Consider the following 21830-nt stretch of genomic DNA (forward strand, 5'->3'; position numbering starts at 1 on the left):
CCCCCTGTGCCTATGCCTCCTCCCTGTTCTCTTGTCCCATAGCAAGCCAGATACTGTGTCTTTTGGAGAACTCCTTTCCATCTTGCCAATCCTTTTTCATGGCTGTGCCTTTCTTTCCTGGTGCTGCCCTGAGAGGCAACTTCTCTTTCCCTCCTGTGGTGGCTGCCCCAGTAAAATATTGTTCAGAGAGGAGGAGTTATAGCATAAAGCTACAGTGTCCGCTTTGAAGGTAAGCAACTCTTTGGAGCTCTGGCTGGGAAGATACACTACAAAGTATGTAATTACACAGTCCTTTCAAGAAACAAGGGCACAAACTGTAGGTTTCCTTCCCTTTATTGAAGGATAAGAAGTATCATGCATAAAGATTGCAGCAAGCAGCTGCCTTCTGTGTTTGTCAGTCACTTGCCTGCCTGCTGAATCACAGGCATGTGTCTTTCCCCATGTTATTTTTATTTTTTTTCCAAGTTTGATAATTGCTCAGGAATGGCAGTGGGAAATCCCTACTATCTGCTGTTTGTAGTGAAAACAATTTCCACATCGCATTAGGTACAAGCGTAATCCTACATTATTATATAACAACTGAAAGTAAAACAGAATGGAGGAGGGGGTGGAGCATTTGCTGCTGTCACCAGTGCAAACTTTAGCCTAACTTCTGGGCAAACTTGCTGCATAGCTTCTCCGAGACTTGTGAGTATTTTACAACTTTTAACATCCTCTTGCTTTTCTTTCTTGTATTAAAACATGAGAGAACTCATACTGCTTAGCTTCCAATTATTTAATGATTTTAAAAATTGTCTTGTAAGATTTGTTATAAATATTAAAGACACAGTTTAAGTATTGTATTTAACCTTGTACCTGCCACCTGTGCCTCTGTTTCTGCTGAGAGAGAGACATCAACAAGTACGGAGAACTGGTGCTAGCCAGTGAAAATCTGTATTGTTTTCTAACAAATTCACAAAGCAAAAATGAGGAGAAAACAAAGATACTGCTGTGAGCCTAGTTAACACAACAAGGACAGAGATTACAAGTTGGGAGAAAGGTTCTTTACCATCTTAGTGTATACTTTGCAAGAGCATTAAATGCAGGCAAGGAACTGAAAATCTGCAGTCAAGTGAAATTCTAGTGGAAACAGCGATACAGAAATACTGCAGCTGATAGCAGTATAAAAGGAAGGTATCAGCTGGTAGTAAACCTGAGTAAGCAAATGCATTTATGAGTCTGCTGTTAAAAATGCCCCTTTCCACCTAATGAAACCAAAAGGTAGGAGGAAGAGGATGTGTGGAGCAGAAACTTGTGAAGGATTGTATTGTTAAGACCTGAGAAATGACCTCTGTAAAAGCCAGTAATAGGAAGTTCTCCTTAATGTGCACAACCACTGCCTTGTGATTCCTTCTGTATACAGCAGGTATGTTTGTACTGCTTACTTTTAAGATAGTCTGACATTGCAGAACAAAGTCCTGATTCTAATGACTACAATACGTTTTGCTATACTTTCCAAATAGTCAATAGGACAGCATTTCTTTTGCCTGTTATGAATGTTTTAATTTCTATTTACAGTTACCAACTTATTTGACATATACTAGATAAATGGAAAGGCATCACGTGGGTATTTTATCTTAAAAGGAGATACATAATTATAGATCAACTTGGTATAAACAAATGATCTTTCTAGATCAACAGGGGTATCAAATTCATTCTTTGGGAGCCTACTGGGCTGTTCTAAACTCTAAGAACATGGAGTATGACTTTATAGCCTGTCACAATCATTTTAGCTCTGCAAACTCAAACAGTAAAGGTCAGCTTTGCCAGCTCTTTAGAGTGTAACATTATACCCTGCTGTCTTTAAGAATGTTTGGATTCTCTGGGAAGAAATATTATGGTCAGATCCATTCTGAGGCTTTCTAGGTCTTAACCGAAAAAAAGAGACGAATCACAGGGGACAGGCTGATGTGGAGTAATTGAGTAATATGGATGAAAAGTCCCTTCTTACTTCAGCTGGCAGTCTCTTGGCTTTGCAAGAAGATAAACATCTTCCAGGCTGTAGCCAGTAATACATTTGACACAAACCTTCCAATGCCAGGTGCAGGGTTCTGTCAGCCAAATGTCCCCCTACTCTGTGCTCAAGGTGTTCAGCTTGCTGCAGCCAGCACAGCAGGGAGGACAATCTGGACAGCCCCTCTCTGAGACACACTGTTCTCTCAAAATAATCTGTTTTGTGGTATAAAGTAGATGACTGTTCTGCAGGTCAGCATAGTGTTAATGCTGCAGGGATCAGTAAAGCACAGCAGCCCCACCTTAGTTGTTGGAACAAACTTGCTAGTCTGCACAAAAGGACATACTATATTTCTGCTGGGTTTTTTATGTTATATGGTCTTGTTGCTACATCCTCTATGTCATCACTGTACCATCAGCAGCTAAAACCCAGGAGAGTAAATACTTTTACATTCATGTTTTTCACAAGGTCTTTCTGTGCACTTAAAAACTCATAATGGAGGATAGTGACTTTAAAGGTTATTTTAACTACATGACTATAATGCACTGCAATTTTAATTATTATAATACATTACTACGTCTCTACACCAAATTACAGTGCGTTAGGCAAAGCAAGAACATCTGAAACATGTCCATCTGCTGTGCATACATGCTAACATATTTCTAATTTTCAAAAATATTTCAAAAGTAATTGCTCAGAAATGGAGGTGGGAAATCCGTACTGTCAGTTATTTATTATTGGGTACTTATTACTCAGAGAAATGTATATGGAGCAACATCTTAATTTTTTTATAAGTAGTTCCCAAATTTAAAGACAGACACTCTTCTCATTCAACCCAGATTCCAGATTCCCGTTTTACAGGCTTTGATAGGACAGGAGTTCACTCCAGGAATAAATGCTGATGAATTTGCAAACAAGCTGATACATTTGTTTCTGGCAGAAAGCAGTATTAACAGGAATATATGCTCAAAACTCCTTTCTGAGCAGGAGTTCTAAGGGATAGAAGTTGGAGGTCCCCAGTACCTAGACACACAGATTATTCTTTCACAGACAAAAATGAGTTCTGATTCCATATCATTAATCCCAGATCAACTTACCTTCTCACTGCTTCCATACCAAACACTGAAACTTAGCCGCTGGTGCCCACCTCAAAAGTTCCTATCTGCTGAAGGCTCTTCTGGTCTTGCTGGGCCAGTGCCATTCCCAAGATGAGTGCTATTATCCTATGCTCAGAATGAACCTGAAGGAAGGACTGTAAGAGAAAGAGGTCATTTCATCCAAACTGTCTGTACTGTATCAGTGTAACCAGAGATTCCACTTGGACAAGGTCGAGTGCCACCTTTGAGGTAACATTCAGCACATCTCAGAGAGTTCTAGTCTGGGATTTCCTCCATATCCTTTAGCTCATCTGGAGCCTGTTCTCCACCATCCATCAGGATTCACGGGCAGCCGGGGCTCGATTTTTATATCTTGGTGACAACAGAAAGAATTCAGGCACCTCAACAGCTAATAAAAGCTTTCTGTCTCCCATCCATAAATTAATGTACGAGTGTAAAATAAGAAGACTGATTCTTTTATAGCTAAGAAATTAGTGAAGAGCAGGAGAAATATTTGGAAGCCAGCAGGAGATGTACTATATAATCAAACTGTTGTCCTTGCTGATAGGTTATTATCAGCAGGTAACAAGATATATGCATTGTTACAAACCATCTTGCAGTATTTCATGCTATAACAGACGAGGTACGTCTTTAGTGGCAGCATAGGATGATCACTCAGCCATGGCTGCCATTATAGCTGCTATAAATTACAGCTTAACAGTTTAATAGTTTATCAATTAGCTTTAGTGCCAATGCTTAAAAATTCTTTACCAAAAAATAGCTGATTTTTTCACCCATGGAAGAACTGTTTTTAAAAGTATGCTTTATAAAAATACCTGTAAGATTAGAAAGGTTGAAAGGTTGACACTGTGACAGTTTAAAAATATTGTATCAAAGCTGCTAAATGAGCTCATTCATGAGTAGAATTTATCAAATGTTGTAGGGTGCCTTTTTATAAAGAAAAAAAGAAGCAAGTGAAGCAAATTTATTGGCTGTAATTTATTTTTGAGTAGAGGGATGACCATATTCTAAACTGCTAGCCAAAAATGGCTCCCACTGCACCTTTCCCTGGCTGCAGTCTCTGCCAGAAGGCTGTGAATGTCAAGTTTTTTGTAATTTTTTTCCCTGGAGTTTAAGATATAAATAAGGACAGTGTGGAGAAGTTTATTGTCTCTGCTGGAGAAAGGACTTGAGCTCATCAACAACATCAGGTCATCATCACAGATGCCACAGATCCTGTTTATGCAGATACAAAATATGACGACGCAGTTGTTGAGCTAATGATCACGTGAACAACTAGTGCAGTAGAAGACCCATTTTACACAAAGGAATAGCAACACTGACAAGGTTTCACTCCACATGTCTTAAATACCATATTAACTGTTAATATGTTGTTAACTCCTGTTAACACAATGCCAATTCTGTAACCAACATGATGGAAGATCAGGGATGAACTCTGTGGCCTCTTTTGATGCTGCATGGGCTAACTAAGAATTATGGCACCTGTACCAGAAGGGCCTGCCTGTATCTCTGGCAAGTGACAAAGTGTCACTATCTGCCTTCCTGCAAGGAGAAGCAGGAACCTTACCTGTCCTTCCAGGACTAAGGAGAAGTATTGCAGGAACATGGAAATCTATGCGTCTGGCATCTGAAAGCTTCAGCTGGTTACTGTCACGCACCTGCTTGTAAGAGTAAGAGGTATCAACATAAGCACACTTAGGCAAAAATAATTAATTATATCTGTTTGTATAAGCCATCCTGGCTCCCTCTTGAGTCACACAGCCTCAGTTTGAATGCCATATTAAGCTATGTCAAAGTATTTTAAAATAACAGATATAGACCTATCTATTAAAGCAAGTGCATGTAGCGTGCTTTTAAGAACACAGGAATGGCAGTCACAGTAACTATTGCAGGCTCATCTCTGGCAGCCTGCGGCGGAAAACCAAAAAGTATCGTTTGTTTCCCTGGTAGTGCACTTTGGCAATGGTATACTCGCTACATGGAGTTTTCCTTTGTGCTGCCTCCTGGCAGGGTAAATAGATCAAATAGTGCTTCACATTCCTGAGGCTAGATTAGTTCTGATACTGGAGTTAACAGGAGTAGTTGTACTCAGGGCACGTACCACATGCAGCGTAAATCACTGCCAAGGGGGAAGAGGGGATGGGAAGCAGGGTGGCACCAGGAGCCTGCCTGGGATTGCACTGGTCCCGGTTCTCAGTCTGGGAATTCCAAGTGTCAGCCTGCCCTGTGATGACCAACACCAGATGCTGGTGATGGCAAAAGTAATCAGACTGGGGTTTGCATGCTGCCTTGTTGCTTTCAGCTTTCTCTCAGTAATTTTATTTAATTTAAAATCTTCTTTATTTAATAAAAAAGGTCTACAACCTTAGCTACCTGTATCTAACAGTAATTAGTTACATGGACACAAGAAATGTGATTTTACACTGGCTAGAATACATATTATGTATATAAACAAAACAAAACAGGAAAACCAGGAAAAGCAGTTATTCTGTACTTGATATATTCTTCTTTTATATGGCCCCATGTCTGATTTGCTGCACATTCCTTGCACCATGTTGTAAATCCAGAACCATTAATTTTATCTTTTATTTTTTGTTCTCCCTTTATAGCACTTATCAGTATAGTATACAATTGCGTCTTGAACATGAATTAGTCCATTTTTCTCAAAAGTCCTGAAGGATGGGAATTTTACTTTATAAATGGAAGAAGACTGGAAGAACCTAATGATTTTGGGTCCAGTATGTGATACATGAAGATGGATTTTTTTTTTTAAGAGACTGTTTAGCATTCCCTAGGATTGTCTGTGCTCACATATAGCCCCCAGTGTGTTCTATTGCAGCTGTGAGAACTCAACACTTTTTTGAACTTAGCTCTGTAGAGGGCACTCATTTCTTCAAACTAGAGTATCTGCACTGGAGAAACCTGCATCTGAACTAGCTGACTATAATGACTAGAAATATATGCTCAGGGAGTATTAGGCATCTCATCCTAAGGGCAGATATACAAAGCAACTTAAAGTCAAGATTTCTTGTAGGACGAAACTCAGAAAATGATTGACACTTGTGAAAACTCTGGGTTAAGGAACTTGCTCAAATCACAGGGAGGATGGTGAGATGAATGCAGGGACAGGACTGTTTTCCTCAGGGCTGCATTCAGCTGCCTTTGTCATCGAACTCAAGCTTTTTTTTCTGTGATCTTCTGCCTCCTTTTCTATACATCTTCCCTTTTCAAATAAGGACACTCATACAGGTTTGTTTTTTTTTCAGGAGCTTGGTCCATTTGGTGAACAGAATCAATTTTGTTCCTAAATCCTGTGAGAGAAAAAGGAAATTGTTACCTCATACTGTGATTAAAGATTTAATACCTTTTTAAAATTGTGAATTCATGGAAGGCAGTGAGCATGGAATGGACTATCAAGGTCTTAAGAAAAATATGCTTTAAACCACTTTCGTTACACCCAACCTTTCCTCTTTCCCTTCACCTCCACCCTATCTTAATTCTTCGCTGTGCTTTCCATGCAGTCATGCTACCCAGATTCCACCACTGTGTACCAGCAGCATCACTGATTTCTGTTCCTCTGCCTTCACCACTTTGTTCCTCCAGGAAAGCTTTTTTTTTTTTTTAATACAATGAGTTCTGTTCACCTCTGAAGCTCTGAGATGGAGTATGTTCATTATAAAGAGACTGCTGGAAACGAACTACACAGTGCCAACAAATCTCTTCTGCAATTATGTAAACTGAGCCATTCACGACTTGGCCAAGTCTGTGCAGATTTCCTAGGCTGCCAGACTTGAACACATTACTAAAAAGCACAGCTTTAATTAAATGGTTATAAACATTTTCTTTACATGAAAGAAATGCGTATTTCTGCTAATTTGGTTTTGGAAATTACTAAGCTACTCTTGATGGGACTTAAAAGAAAATCAGTAGCCTAAATAAGTCATTCAGTGTAGGAAACTTCAGCTCAAACAATTTCAGCTTGACCAACCTAAAAGCATCTGAAACTGAGTCTTATTGTTCGAGATGCAGCTGCAGAAGGCTCTAAGAAAACTCTAGGCAATAGCCCCTTTACATATATAGAAATAAGACTGTGTTCCCAGCCCATACCTTCGAAATTATCAGTGTTTAATTTAATTTCCTAAGAAAATAATGCTTATGCAATCACACATCTGTGCCTGTTTGCACATTTCTGCCTCCCTCGTCCATCACATTATTTTTTAATTCAAGGTCTAATTTCATTGAATAATTTATAGTGGAAGAAGGCATCTACAGGTCATCTCTTCCAATCTCCTACCTAAAGCAGGGCTAACATCAACATTAGAGCAGGTTGCTCCAGTCTTGGTTGATTTTTTTAATACCTCTGAGTATGGAGCTTCCACAACTTCTCTAGGTGGCCTCCTTCACAAACTTATTTTCTTGTTGATTGTCTTGAGATTGCTTTTATAAAAAATACTAATATTAATGTCCAAGTGAAGTGTTCTGTGAATATGTCTTCATCTTTTCTGCTGTATCTCTTCAAGGTCTTGCTGTGAATACAAAAAAGTTGTTTGAACAAAAAAAAATTGCTTGTTTCTCCAACAACCCCAACACTTGCAAGATTGGAAAGTGAATCTGGGGAAAAAAAGGTTTCTGAAAGAGAAGAGAAACATTCCAATCAGGTTTTATTTTGTCATCTGTAGAAAGGTAATAAAAAGGGGAATGAGCTGGTTAGACAACTGCCACGATCCTTACTATGAAGACGCTGCTTAGATGGAGGTGGTATAGTGGATTGCTGCTGACCTGACCTTGGTTCCACACCGTTTGCCTCATACATTCTAATTTATTTTCTAAAATAGGGAAGAACAAAAGTAAAATTGCATAGCTGAACTGTACCATGTCTACCTAAAAGGCAACTATTAAAAGCAATTGTCATACCTTGTTGTAGGAATTAGAGGAACTCTTCCAGCCCTTTATAAAATGCAGATTTATACTGATGTTAATGACATGTTAATACTAGCTAACTCTTCTGATTGTCACCAGAAGTCACAAAAAATTATCCTTTGATGACAATATACATTTTCCAGGGGAAACTCCCCTTATATTGTAGCATTCAAAGATGACAGTGTAAGAGGGGTCTCTACTATCTAGATAAAAATAACCCTTTTACAAAGTCTGTCTCTTGTGTCTTCCATTCATTTAGAAGATTCAAAGGGGACTTGCCAAAGTCACTTGCGAAATTTCAGCAACTTCCTGTTTTGCATGCTCTTAACAGATGAGCTGAGAGCCACTCAGAACTCTATTGCAACATGATATACACTGCCTTTTCCACCTCTAGGTCCCACAATGTGCTTTCCTGATCCAGATCCTGTGCTTCCATTCTGAGTAATGTTCCAGCAGGCAGGATGCTGGGGACGGTGCGGCCAACACGAAACTCCGCTGGAGCACTGAGCAGGCTGGAGAGTCAGGTAAGTGTCATTTAAACAATATGACATTTTAGGAAATTTCAGCAAAGCTTTAAAAGTTATTTTTACAGCCTAACAAGAAAACCAGGTAATACAGAAAACCGAAGGCTTGGAAACATTTCCAGTATTTTAGATGAGATCACTAGCACTCTATAATTTTCTGCTTTGTTTTTTCCACTCCTTGTTGTTTGCTTGTACCAGAATTACATAGTAAATAGGTCTGGATTTTTTCACATTTGTGTTTTTCACAGTTTATTCGTTGCATAGCAAATTCTAGCAAACTTTCCCTCTTACTTGGACTTAATGCCTATGTCTAGCTGACCTTTCACAACATGCCAGGCCATAACCCCTGACCATCAAGGGTCTTTAATACAGGAGGAAAATGCTTGCAAGCGGCCAGCCTCTGTAGCACTCTTCAGAGCTGCCCAACACGCTTTCTGGATGAGTCTGTACCAGTTCCATTTCCAGCATGCAGTGTGGCCATGTGACCTCATTATAACCCAAAAGCATATGGCACTTAGTACCCTCCAAGGCTTGCACGCAGCTCCACACTGGTGGGCCAGTCCTTCCATTCCTCCAGGTAGGCTCCCTTCCTGAAGAAACTGGCAGCCTGAGGTGGGATTCTCCCACTTTCACTTGACCTTCCCATGGCAACAAGCAGAGCAGAGAGCAGCCTGCATGGTACCTTGCCATAGAGGGAAAAACAGAGTGTCCCCAGCTGTGGGCCCTCACTCATGCCAGGGCTGCGGTTGGGCTCCGAGGTAGGTACCACGCATAACCCAGCCACCACGGCACCTCCACGACGCCTCCGCAGCCCCATCCCAGCCGGCCTTCCCTGCCCATGTGCTGCACTGCGGGAAAAGCAGGTCCCTGTGCAAAGCCAGTCTGCCTAAATATGCGGGGAGAGGAGTTGTCTGAATGGTCTAGTTATGGTAGTGAAGTTGTTACTTAGGACAGGGTGGATATTTTACAATGGATTTTGATCATTTTGGGGTTTATCGCAAAGCTTCTTTAGCTTCTTCAATTCTAAATGTGTAATTGCTCATAATTGAAACTATAGCTCATCTTTTCCACTGGCTTACCAGTTGCTTTTCTGCAGAAGTCAGAGAAACAACTAATCAGCTCAAACCCAAGTTCATAATTGATTACCCAATAGCTTCATATGACTTGATGCAAAGTGCCAGAGTGATTACATTAGAATCTTGGCTTGCACTAAAAGCAGGAAAAATACAGCCTCCCTGATGATGGAGAAAAATTTGGAACTGGGCTCCCACCAATGTAGCCTATGGAAAGCTGGGAGGATTAGAGCAGATGGCAGCAGTTTATGTAGCAGGTGAAGAATATAGCATAGCTAAGTCACACACCTAAATCTCTCTCACATACTGAGAGAGTCACTCATTATAAGGTTTGTTTCTTGTGTTTATCTAATTCGTTACAATTAAGCTATTTGTGTTCTGCTGGGAGGCTGGGGTAAAAGTAGCATAGTAAAATAGTAAAAAAAAAAAATATATATTACTATATATACTATAGTAAAAAATAGTACATTCTGCTTGTTGGCTGGCTTTAGGTGTCTCCTATTACTGGGAGCTAAACTACTGCAGGGACCTCCTTGTCACAGGCCTTTCAAAATTACACCTCATCAAAGTGCCTCCACTTCTACACCTCTTTCTTTCTGGTCTACACTTCTACCACCTCCTGCATCACATTCCATCTCTCCACACCAGACTATAACTCCCTGAGTCTTTGCCCCTGCATTTTCAGTCTCCCGTCCATGTTCTCATAGAAAAATGCAGGTCCTGGCACTTCTCACTTAGTGCTGAAGTTATGATCTACGATAATGACAGAGCAGGTCATGAGTGACTTGTCTAGAGGAGGTACAAGTTACCACATCCTAGCTGTTCCACAATGATCACCTGTGGCACGTGTGAGTCAAGTTAACGTTATTTATTTTTCTAAGTCTGTAAAAAAATGAAACGCATCACAAACAAGTAAGCTTCTATCTATGCTGAGCATTTAAAATAAAAATACAGCCAGTGTTGTTTTGACTATAGTATCTCCCTTACTCCTCTTAAAGAACATAAAAAGCCATTACTCATGCAGCAAGATGCAGACAAAGAATTGTGTGACTGTCTCAGTAAGCAAGCTTATTTTGCCATTTGGTCATAGTAATGTTGTAGCCTACCTATTTAATCTCCTTCATGGTAACTTAAAAGAAGTCTCATGGCTTCTGGAAGCAACTCTGTTTGCTTCCAAAGCCAGTCAACATTTTTAAATACAACTGTACCACTACCAGTTTTAAAGGTATGTGTGAATTTGTTCATCTGGCATTTATGCTGTTACTTTATGCTCTCTTAAATTAATAATTTTATGCTATTTCTCATATTTATACACAGTGAATGATGTAGCTGTGAAGGTACAAACAAAAAGATTACATCCTTCCAACAGAGCTTCCTATCTAAACCCAAAAGTAACACATTGCTATTAACATCTATGTCGTGCCTGTTAAAAGAAAAAACACAAACATGCCGATAAACTAAAAATAGTAAATCATGGTAGCAGAATAGTCTACTATGAGGAAAAAAGCTGAGTAGATTCCATCCACTGAGAATATATTGTTGTGCACTAGTTTCATAAAGAGTTTTTTGACTTTAAATCTTTAGAGATCGATAAAGATTTGAACTGGATAATGCATTTGTTGTTCAGCTATAGTCTCGCTATTTTTACAGATATTATTTATATAAAATAGTATCTCAGAAACGACTACACAAAAGCTAACTAAGAGTGTTCTGATAATGTTAGAAGTTTCAGAACAGTTTCCAGAGATCAGGTGGGAGAGGTATCACTCACTGCAGAACAGACAGGTAGTTACAACATTACCAGAAATTTAGGAACCAGGGTTCCCGGTCTGTTTTCCAGAAATCAGATCAAACTTCCATTACCAAATTGACTTTGAGTAATTGTATCTGTCTGTTGACCACTTTGCTATGAGTTATCTCTATATGCTAGAAGGAAAGATGCCATAAACAAAAAGTTAGAATAGAGTAGCTGGTCCTTTGGAATTTGACAGGGAAACAGTCGAAGAAGATATTAATCTACAGACTCACAGGTAATTACTTATCCTTAGTGTCCTCAAGGGTGCTTCTGCATGTACTGAACTAGCTCCTCTGCAGTGCTAGCCTATGGACTGTGTGATGATCTTAAGTGGTGTTGAAGAAGGTCATTCTTAAGGAGATTACTGAATAAGAGGTTATTCCTGACATTAATCTTTAATATAAACAGTTACATTAACATAAAAACAAGAACAAAGTAACTAAAGGGGTGAAGTAACCCAGTGTCTTGATCCACTGATTCTAACAGCTCCTAATACAAGCAGAATTTTTCAATATCTTAGAAGTTTCTGCAATAGTTTACCATATTATTTGAAACTACAAGTTGAGATTAAATTACACATTATCTGATCCATTATTCCTAATTTTAGGTTCTCTGGCTGAATAGGAAAGTTAAAAATTTACTTTTAAAAAGACCACTGAAACGGCACCAGCACATATAAGTCATTCACTTATTCATGAAAATGAAATAAAGTAGCCCTGATCTCGGTTGTTAATTTCTTTTCTTTTCTCTGAAAGACATTAAAATGCCTGTTCCTTACTCAACTGAGACAATGAAACTCTGTGCCAGTTTAAAGCAAGTGTTAGGTCTATTTATCTACTGAAGAAATAAAACTCACTGCACACAACCCTTGACTTCTGCCATTCAGGATACGCAGTTCTGTGAAGGACAACACAATGCCATTGAGCATGCAGCCCTATCAGCTTCCACTATTGTCTCCTGTCTCCTTTTCCATCATCAATACCTTAAGCACCTTTTTTTTTTTAACACAGTCAACTTTAAGTCTGTAACTGGAACACAGTTTCGATGCTTTTATTAGCTAATTCATGCTCTCGTTTGAATGAAGTTTCATATACAGTATTTTGTTACACCTCTGTAATCATCTAGCCAGTTGTAAACTGAATTTATTCTACTGTACTGTTAGCTTACCAAGGTTGCTGGGTAAATGAAAGCCTCCAAAAAAGCTCCAGGCATATTCAGTCATCTTATTCCTCCTCAATGTTATTTTTGAGACAAACACCAATCCATTGGTGTTTTCAATTAGAGGTGTCAATTCAGTTACCGTATCCTGAAGAGGGATCAGACAACAGAAAGAAGAGAGAAGCCTCTATGAAAAAATGGAGAAACTTAGAAAATTGTCAGAAGACAGTACTTAGAAACACAGGCACATGCAGAAACACTGCTGGAGTAACTGCAGAAATGGTTGGCCCTGCTGGAGAATATTCCAATTAAAACTCCAGTCCAGAAAAGCCCTACAGCCTAAAATTAATTACATGCTGAGAACAACCATGCACTTCTCCCCCACTGAGGCTGCAAGATGGTGAGTCACTAACAACCCCACCTCTTTTTCTGTTACTTGCCTTTCTGCTCCTATGTCAAGAGCAGCAGGCAGAAATAGGATGTTTGTAGTGGCACACATTCAGTCAAACCTGTGGCCTCAGTACTCACAGGCATGCGTGCTACATTTGCGTTGCTACGTTCAATGAAGTTTGAAATATTTATTCTTATAGGCTGAAATTTATGGTGTAAGGTTTGCATTGTTGGTGGGCTTTATGTTCTGGTAAAAAAAAATCATATCTGACAAAGACTTAATGCAGCATTGTAATATGTATGTGGCACATATAACAAAGCTATTTAAAGGAACAGCTGCATAAAAAGCTTCAACTTCCAGCTTCCTTGCAGACAACGTTGATGCTATATTCAGCTGGCAGGAAGGATTAAATTGCATAAACAATAGTCTCAATAGTTCTGCTTCCCAGCCACTGTGGAAGTCACCCCTCTTGTTTTTGCCACTATTTTGTCAAATAGGAAAAGTTTTTCAAGCACTTGAGGCAGGCACTTCCGGCAGACACCATCTATATGCTTCTATTAGCCTCAGCATTAACCATTGCAAACTCCTTTTCTACCTCCCAGCAGAAAACCTTTTAGTCATTCTACAACTTCTTGAGATCCTCCTTACTATCAATTTTGTCCGGTGACTGGATCAGGCGCATGGTAGTGGGGTATAGTAAACGCTTGAGTCATGGAATACTATGCAAACGGACTGCGAGACCTCAAGGAGTCCTGACTGTCCTGATGGAGCTTGACAAACCCAAGTGTGCAAATCCAGCTGTTATCCATGCATTGCAAAATTTTGTAAGCCAAGATTTGAATATCCACTTGACTGATGTCATCTACTCATCCACAGCCTTGGTGTTTGATCTGTCCACAGCAAACTGGTGAGCTAGGGATTAGTCAGTTCCACCTCAGAGCATAGTGTACTACTATCTCCTTGATATACTGTTTTAATGTCTCGATTTTCTCTGAGCAGATTTTTATGATAATAAGCTTCATTTCCATGCCACATAGTCATTTCACTATTGTATCACTATCCAGCATAGCCTTGCTGTGAACCACAGTTCTTTCCCAATGTTCACTAGTAGTTCCCTGAGTCAAGAAATAACAATCTCCCGAATGAAGATGCTGCAGGAAAAGTTTACTCACAGCTTTTTAGCTGGAGGAAAGAGAGGAAAATATCAGCATGGCAACTTACTGGCAAACCAAAGCAGCTTCAAGTGGAAGTGTACCAGCATTATTTTTTGAAGAAAACAACGCTCCCTGCCTAAATGCAATCTAGAAGTTTCACTTCAACTTCACAGGTAACTCATGAAGCCCTTTTGGAGGCAACACGGTATTTTGTTCAGCTAACTTCAATCACAAAACCCCTCCTTGGTTTCTAACACACGTCCTGCAGTGGGTGCTGGGGAGAGGAGGAAAAGACCTCTCAGTGACATTTGAATATACTGATTTAAAGAAAAACAGCTATGGAGATACAGTTATTTCAAATTAATTCTGCTATTTAGAAAAAAAAAATCGAGGTATGTATTATAAAGACATTCTCTGTACAGCTATTAACAGTTACTTCTCGTCTATGCTATCAGACAATTTCCAACTAAACTCATAAAGCACAGGCTGCTATGAAATTAATTGTTCCTACAGCAACATAACACAATGTACCAGATCATTTGTCTCATGACACTCTTTGCAAAAGTAAAATTGGTAGCCTTTATGTCTTGGCTAAATTCTTATGTGAGTAAGTACCTGTCCTCTCTCTCGAATCCCAGGTATGTATTTCTTCATGTCTCCTTGTCATACCCTCAAGCAAACTTTACAGTAAAGACAGAGAACCTTGATTTGTATGCTTTCTACACGTATAAAAATAGAGAGATGAATCCGACTTCCAATTTCCTCCAGAAGCTATGTGAATAACTACATGATTTTACTCAAAAAAAAAACCAAACCAAAACAAACAACCAAATCAAAACAAAACATGTCCAGAAAAACACAGTATTATTTAATGGACTACAGCTTTGAGCCTGCAGTTATGCCCATTTTGTTACAAAGATGTTCCACACCTCATTACCACATTCCACTTAGATAGAATGCTCTTGTTCTGCTCTTTTGCTTCTATTCAGAATTCTGAAGGGTTGTGCCATAATTTGGCTGATTTTAGACATTCTCAGCGTATTTTGGTGGACTTACTCTTTCCAAGATACACCTCTCTGTGCTACTAAAGAGGTCTGATTTTAAAGTTCTTTGTAAAAAATATTGTGAATTTTATTTTGCATCATGATATCAGTTCAAAGGAGAGATGACCAAATAATATGTCAAAATTAAGATCCTGAATCATATTAATCATCCACAATAACTCTCATTTCATCTGCTGTTGATTTGCAGATAAATTTGTCAATGTAATTTGAGAGGTATGCGATGGCATTTTCAAACTAAGCAATTTCTTCCTGTAAAGAAACGGTCTTTACTTGCCTTATGACAGAATGTGCCTTTCACTTCACTTAATATCTTTAGTCAATTAATTTGAAATAATATGTGCTTCCCCCTTCCAGCTATCATTCTTCTTTAAAACACAAAGATCTGGGATGTGAGGTTCTTCCCCTAGTAAATAATCCATTACTCTATTTTTCACCCATGTCCCCTTGTTAGAATAGTCAACAGGTAATCCTGCCACACAGGACAGCCTGTTTGTTGGCCTTAAATCCTATATGCCGTATCAGCAAATAGTACATTATCTTCCTCATATTTTATGAGCCACAACGTATGTTTTTTTCCTCTGCCCTGCTCTTCAAATCCCATTCACACTGCCACCTGGGAACATCAAGGGAAGTAACCAATAGGGTCTAGGAATTACAGGCGATGCCTGCAGCAATGGCAGACACAGAAAGAAGCAGGAGAAAATAATACATTCTCTGGGTTGTAAAAGGTTGAGTTTGGCCATTTTATCTACCAGTCCTCAACAACAACAAAATCCTCTAAGTGCCAAATAAATTAAGACTACATTTTTGTTTAGTCAGCAGAAACCAATTGATTCAAGCAGTAACGATGTCAGGCATCATCGAAATGCAGTGGTGTCTTTTACTTACCCATTCTGCCCAACAGCTCTCCTTTCAGAGGTTCCTGTGAATATGCTGGCAACAGGTCACGGTTACATGCCCTCAAAAGTTTTCTTTCAAGTCACGTTCCTCAGGGGTCAGTATTGGGACTGGTGCTGTTTAACATCTTTGTTGGCGACACGGACAGTGGGATAGAGTGCACCCTCAGCAAGTTTGCCAACGACACCAAGCTGTGTGGCGTGGTCGACACGCTGGAGGGGAGGGATGCCATCCAGAGGGACCTTGACAGGCTGGAGAGGTGGGCCCGTGCCAACCTCATGAAGTTCAACAAGGCCAACTGCAAGGTCCTGCACATGGGTTGGGGCTGGTTTCAATACAGGCTGAGTGGAGAATGGATCAAGAGCAGCCCTGAGGAGAACGACTCGGGGGTACTAGTGGATAAACAGCTGGACATGAGCTGTCAATGTGCACTTGCAGCCCACTCTGCTCCGGTGAGACCCCACCTGGAGTACTGCTCCCAGCTCTGCAGCCCCCAGCATAAGAAGGACGTGGACCTGTTGGAGTAGGTCCAGTGGAGGGCCATGAAGAGGTGCTGGAGCACCTATCCTATGGGGACAGGCTGGGAGAGTTGGGGCTGTTCAGCCTGGAGAAGAGAAGGCTCCAGGGAAACCTTTCATTGCGGCTTAGAAAGAAAGATAGGGACAAACTTTTCAGCAGAGCCTATTGCAATAGGACGAGGGCTAATAGTTTTAAACTAAGAGGGTAGACTTAGACTTGATATAAGGAAAACATCTTTTACAATGAGGGTTCTGAAACACTGGAACAGGTTGCCCAGAGAGGTGGTGGATGCCCTATCCCTGGAAACGTTCAAGGCCAGGCTGGACAGGGCTCTGAGCAACCTGATCTGGTTGGAGATGTCCCTGCTCCTTGCCAGGGGGGGTGGACTAGATGGCCTTTAAAATGTCCCTTCCAACCCAATCCACTCTGTGATTCTTGATTTTTTATCTTCTTTTTCATATCCTTTTCCATTTTAAGAAGTGAAATTCCACATGCTGTTATTACAAGAGATTAAGCTGCAATATGCAGTTGTCATATGGGATGTAAGTATCTCCCTAAGAATGTTGAAGAGTCTTCTGTAGAAGAATTAAGTACTAGGCAAAGATCTCGGGGGGAAAGAAAAAAAAAAAAAAGAGAAAAGTAAAAAAGAGATCAATGTTTGGATTGTCTTGGAAGTAGGAACTGGACTTCCAAAAGCCTCTTCTAGTCTGTGAAATTCATGCTGTGATGCTGCAAAATAAATCAGTGCAGTGTCTCAAGACCATTGGAGCCTAGGTGTCACTGCAGTGTTTGGTTTAGTAGCCAGTCTTTCAAGAACAACCCCACTGTGTGAGCCCAGAGGAGAAACTAACATAATTTCTAAGGAGCAGGATGCTTGTTCACCTTAAAATCCACACTAGCATTCAGGAGAATTCAGTTCACTTTCTGAAATCTCCACAAACTCTATGCATGACCAGGGGCCAGTAAAGCAATATTACTGTGTCTCAGTTCTGAGACAATAACAATAAAATAACAACCCCTTCCTTTTTGCATTTTGTCTGAATTGTTGAGGTGCTTTGTAATTTCTTTTGGAAAACATTAATCTTAATTGCAGGTTTACATAGGTTAGAGTATAGTACACCAGTTTCCATATTAACAGATGTTTTCAGTTGCTACCGTGAGACAAAAAGTAGTATAGCATTAACATAAAGTATGAGTTCTCAAAAAAATGTGAGTCTTTCAAAAATGCAGGCAATTATCTCCACTTTTTTTTTTCTAACAAATGAGTTAACAGAGAGGCAAACACAATCATTTTGTTTCAGCCAAGCTATTATCTTTTTTGATAGTAATCACGCTGATATTCAAGTAACTAAGTAGCATATAAGATTATTGAATGTAATTACTATTATTTACTCTACTTAAAAAAAGACAAAAATCAGACACACAGTTGGCTGTGTGTTAGTGAAACTTTAACCACAATTTGGAAATGACTCAATAAGTATCCTGCAACTGAGCTTATCTTTTGGCTGAAGGTTAATCAGTATCCTCTGCAACTGTAAACCAAAATGAATATGAATATACTGTGAATCAAGAAATTCACACCATTAGGAGATCATTAGAAATAAAGGAAGCCACACAGCTTCGGGAAAACTGCTGAAGCTTCCCAGTATTTTTTTTCCATTCATTTTGATCTCCTGTCCTTGGTTCTGCTTAGCTTCTGCAGACCCACGTAGGACAATGAAAAACAGGTAAGAAATTCAGAAGAAATTACATCTACCACATCAAATCAGGGATGGTTAGGAGGAACAGGCAAATTCCTTTTTTTCCAAAAATCTTCAAAAACATTCATGTACTGATTCTGATATACAGTATGCTGCTTTCATGTCAGAATATAACTATTGAAGAAAATTTATATCAGACCCATTGCTAGAAAGCATCTGAACAGATCCCATACTTCTATAAAAACTGTAAGGCTTTAGCTTATTAAATGGATGCATTAAGCTGTTCTACTTTGCATGAATTCTACTGCCAAGGTGCTTGGTCCTGTTTCTGCTAAATTACATAGTTAAAATGTTGTTTTGTACTACATTCACCCTTTCTAAAAATAGAGTTTGAATATACAAGAGTTATCAATATCATATGGAAAGACTGCATTCCAGAGTAAGAGAGACGTACCTTTATGAAGATTGTAGGTTAACTTTGAGATTAAAAAAAGACTTTAGTGAGTCAGTCCAGCATTTATTTTCTTTTAAAGTTGAAACAAAAGTTTATCACAGAATATACCCTTATTTAATTTCTACAGTAAAACTTGAAGAAAAGGCAGTGAAGATATGAAATTTGGCCTGATTTTGGGAGACATTTTCATTGACTACTTTATCTCAGGAATACACCCACCCTTTCATAAAGGCTGGAATTTTTCAATGTAACGTTTTTCAAGATGTGATGAAGCATTTAGAGTCTAACACTCCTGAATGAATGAGAGAAATGTGGCAAGTCTCTGCCCTTCCAATCCTGATTTAGGAGGGGCATTGGCTTATTCCTCTGGCCAGAAATACAATGTATGCATATATGCTGGAGGAAGAGTGATGTGCAAGTTAGAGCTGACAAAGATGAGAGAGGGAAGGAGGATAATTGTGGACTGTTCTCAACAGAGAGTTCTGTATAAGAAGCTGCCTCAGAGCTCAGTTGTGGAGCAAGGCACATTGGATCAGGAGAGGAATTTGTTATTTTTGAAGAAAAACATATGTCAAGTTGTTGCATTTACATGATTTTTGTCTCAGCTTGAAGTGGAGGACTCTTGAAACATTTATGTCATCTCTAGAAGTTACTATGATATAATTCAGTACAGAATACGTCTGATTACGTACGGGGATGAAGGGGACCTTCTAGATGTCCTTCTAGAGCACCAAGACTTCAGCGCTGGAAAATGTGAAAACAGCACCAGGAGCTGGAAGGTGATCTTCACAGGCTGAACTTACCCCATATTCTGGTGTGAATGTGATTTCTACCACATCTATTCTGTAACTGAATGGACACCTACTCTAATTAGTAAAAAGTATTTTGGGAATATAAAAGTCATGCCGTCACTACAGACATTGATTTCACACACATTCCTCAGCTTATGCCATCATTTCTCCCTGTAGGAGCCTGTAGTTTAAAATCAATCTGTTTGCTTTCATTTCTTTACCAGTTAGAAGGAAGGAACTGGAAACTAGAGAGAATCTAGGGAAACTGTAGTGAAGAGCTGTGATGCACTGGCTTTGAATTCCCCATAGGCATACACCCAGTTGAAAATTCTGTTATGGGTACTGCTGTTACCATTTGCACTCCGTGTGGCTGATCAGAACACAAAGTGTAGCTCTCCTTTCTAGTATTCAAATTTATCTTGAGCTTTGAGAAAATAATCTGCAGCAGTTGGATACTCCAAGGATATATAATCCAGGCAGCTTTACTGACTTTCCTACTCTGCCTTCTATTATTCCATACTCAAAACGCTTGACTTGTGCATTGTACTGAAAAAACTCTATGCTGCTAACATTTGTTATCTTGCTTAGGGGTTATCTAACAGTACCTGAACATATTATAAATATATGGTGATACAACAGAAATGCCAGGAGCATGTACACTATTGATACATTCACTCTTCCAGTATCTATGATAGATTTTTTTCCAAGGGAATCTTTGTGAAACTTTTCTGTCTTCCTTTTTTTTTTTTTTTGAAGGACAAAACCCCACTCATTTCCTGCCCTCATGCAACTGAAAATATCTCTTGGATTCCTAAGATTTTATAGATGCCTGTAGATTACTTTGCATAATTTAAATTATACATGAATATTTCAGGTCTCATTTTAAACTGTGTGCGATTTCAAGACACATGGGTCGTAGCGAGGACAAAGTCGTTTTCAAGTAGTTTTCATCCAGCTAAAGATAAATGACTGAACAGTAATGCAAATATATGTGCAGTGCATATGTGACAATTTTTGACAAGAAACTAGTAGACAATTTGACTACCACTCTGAGCAAGATACACCGTTGAAAGTGAACTGATATATAAATGTTGAGAAGGCCAACTCAAGCTCTGTATTACACTTAGTAAAACAGACTTTTCAACAATAAGGTCATCCAACAAGACGGAGGGCTAGCGGTGATCCTCTGTGCTTTCTAGAATCTGAAGGCTTTTGCCAGTACCCTTCCTAACAGCTTCAGTGCACATACCATATCGAAAGTATGGGAGCACCCGAGAACTGGGGCAGACTGAGTTATCTCAAAGAAATGAAAGACTCCTGTTTTATCCTGACTTAAATATCAGCACACAAAACCCCCTTCATTTAAACCATGGATCTTAGTTTTGATTTCTGTTTACACTTCAGTTGTTTTCTAAAGAAAAGGTCATTTTCTCTAGCTCACAAAACCACTAAAAATTTTTGCAAATGAGAGAAACCTTTACTTTAAACTTACTACGTTGTATTTCTAACCAGAAAAAAACTTAACATGCCATATTTCTTAAGAAATTTTGTAAGTTATACACTCAAATTCTTAACTGTTACAGAGTTTTTAACCTAGAAGATCAGGAATTATGCCCTTTTTTGCTTTCTAGTTTGTTTTATATTTTGCTTAAATTTTTGTCAGTCTCCATTCCAAAGAAATGGGAATGGAAGTAACATGCTTAAAGAATATTTGAATCTTGTCTTGTATGAGTTAAATATGAGTAACTAAACTATTTTTGATACAAAAGAAGAAAGGAGTATTCTCAAAGTGATAGGTTATGCTTTTTGCCCAGTATCCCTCAGATTTTCTGAAGGACATGGAAGCACCTTTTGAAAAAATATGCTAGGCATTTCTGTAGTATAAATGCTTCACTTACCAAAACCAATAGTATAAACTGATATTTATCATCCCTTCAGTTGACTACAAGCTTCTGTCTGTGGGATTCAACTTTGCTATGTGCTCTGAGGAATTCTACAGGTGCCTGCCTTGGAGCCAAAAACAATCTTGAAAGCATGATACATTGTCTCAGGTGTTTAGAATTAGCAAATGATAGCCATTCCACGCTTTTTTTTTTTTTTTATTCATAGTTTGCAACTAAGGCAGAAGAAAGTTTGGGTTTTTTTTCCAACTAAGTTGCTCAGTTTTGAAATAGCTATTCCAAATGATGAAAACGTTCTCACAGTGTCTGGTGAACTGAAACAAAAATAAATTAGATCAAACCCACAAATAAATGAAATACTCGCTTCGGGAAAAGGGT

The 21830-nt window shown here is 39.1% G+C and overlaps 1 protein-coding gene across 2 annotated transcripts in view; it reads left to right on the top strand.

The window, feature by feature from the left end:
- Positions 1-633: 633 nt before the first annotated feature.
- The window catches only part of IL15 (interleukin 15), a 45427-nt gene continuing 24230 nt past the window's right edge, over positions 634-21830 (top strand). The window contains exons 1-2 of one of the 2 annotated variants that reach the window (XM_086747478.1): positions 634-687; positions 8426-8555. In XM_086747478.1, coding sequence (XP_086603604.1) covers positions 8493-8555 — 63 coding nt within the window. In that variant the 5' untranslated portion in view covers positions 634-687; positions 8426-8492. Of the gene's footprint in view, positions 688-8425; positions 8556-21830 lie in introns of those variants that run through there. The other variant, XM_086747479.1, reaches the window with a different exon arrangement.

The sequence above is a fragment of the Chlamydotis macqueenii genome, chromosome 4, assembly GCF_036417535.1.
Source record: "Chlamydotis macqueenii isolate bChlMac1 chromosome 4, bChlMac1.mat, whole genome shotgun sequence".
NCBI lineage: Eukaryota > Metazoa > Chordata > Aves > Otidiformes > Otididae > Chlamydotis > Chlamydotis macqueenii.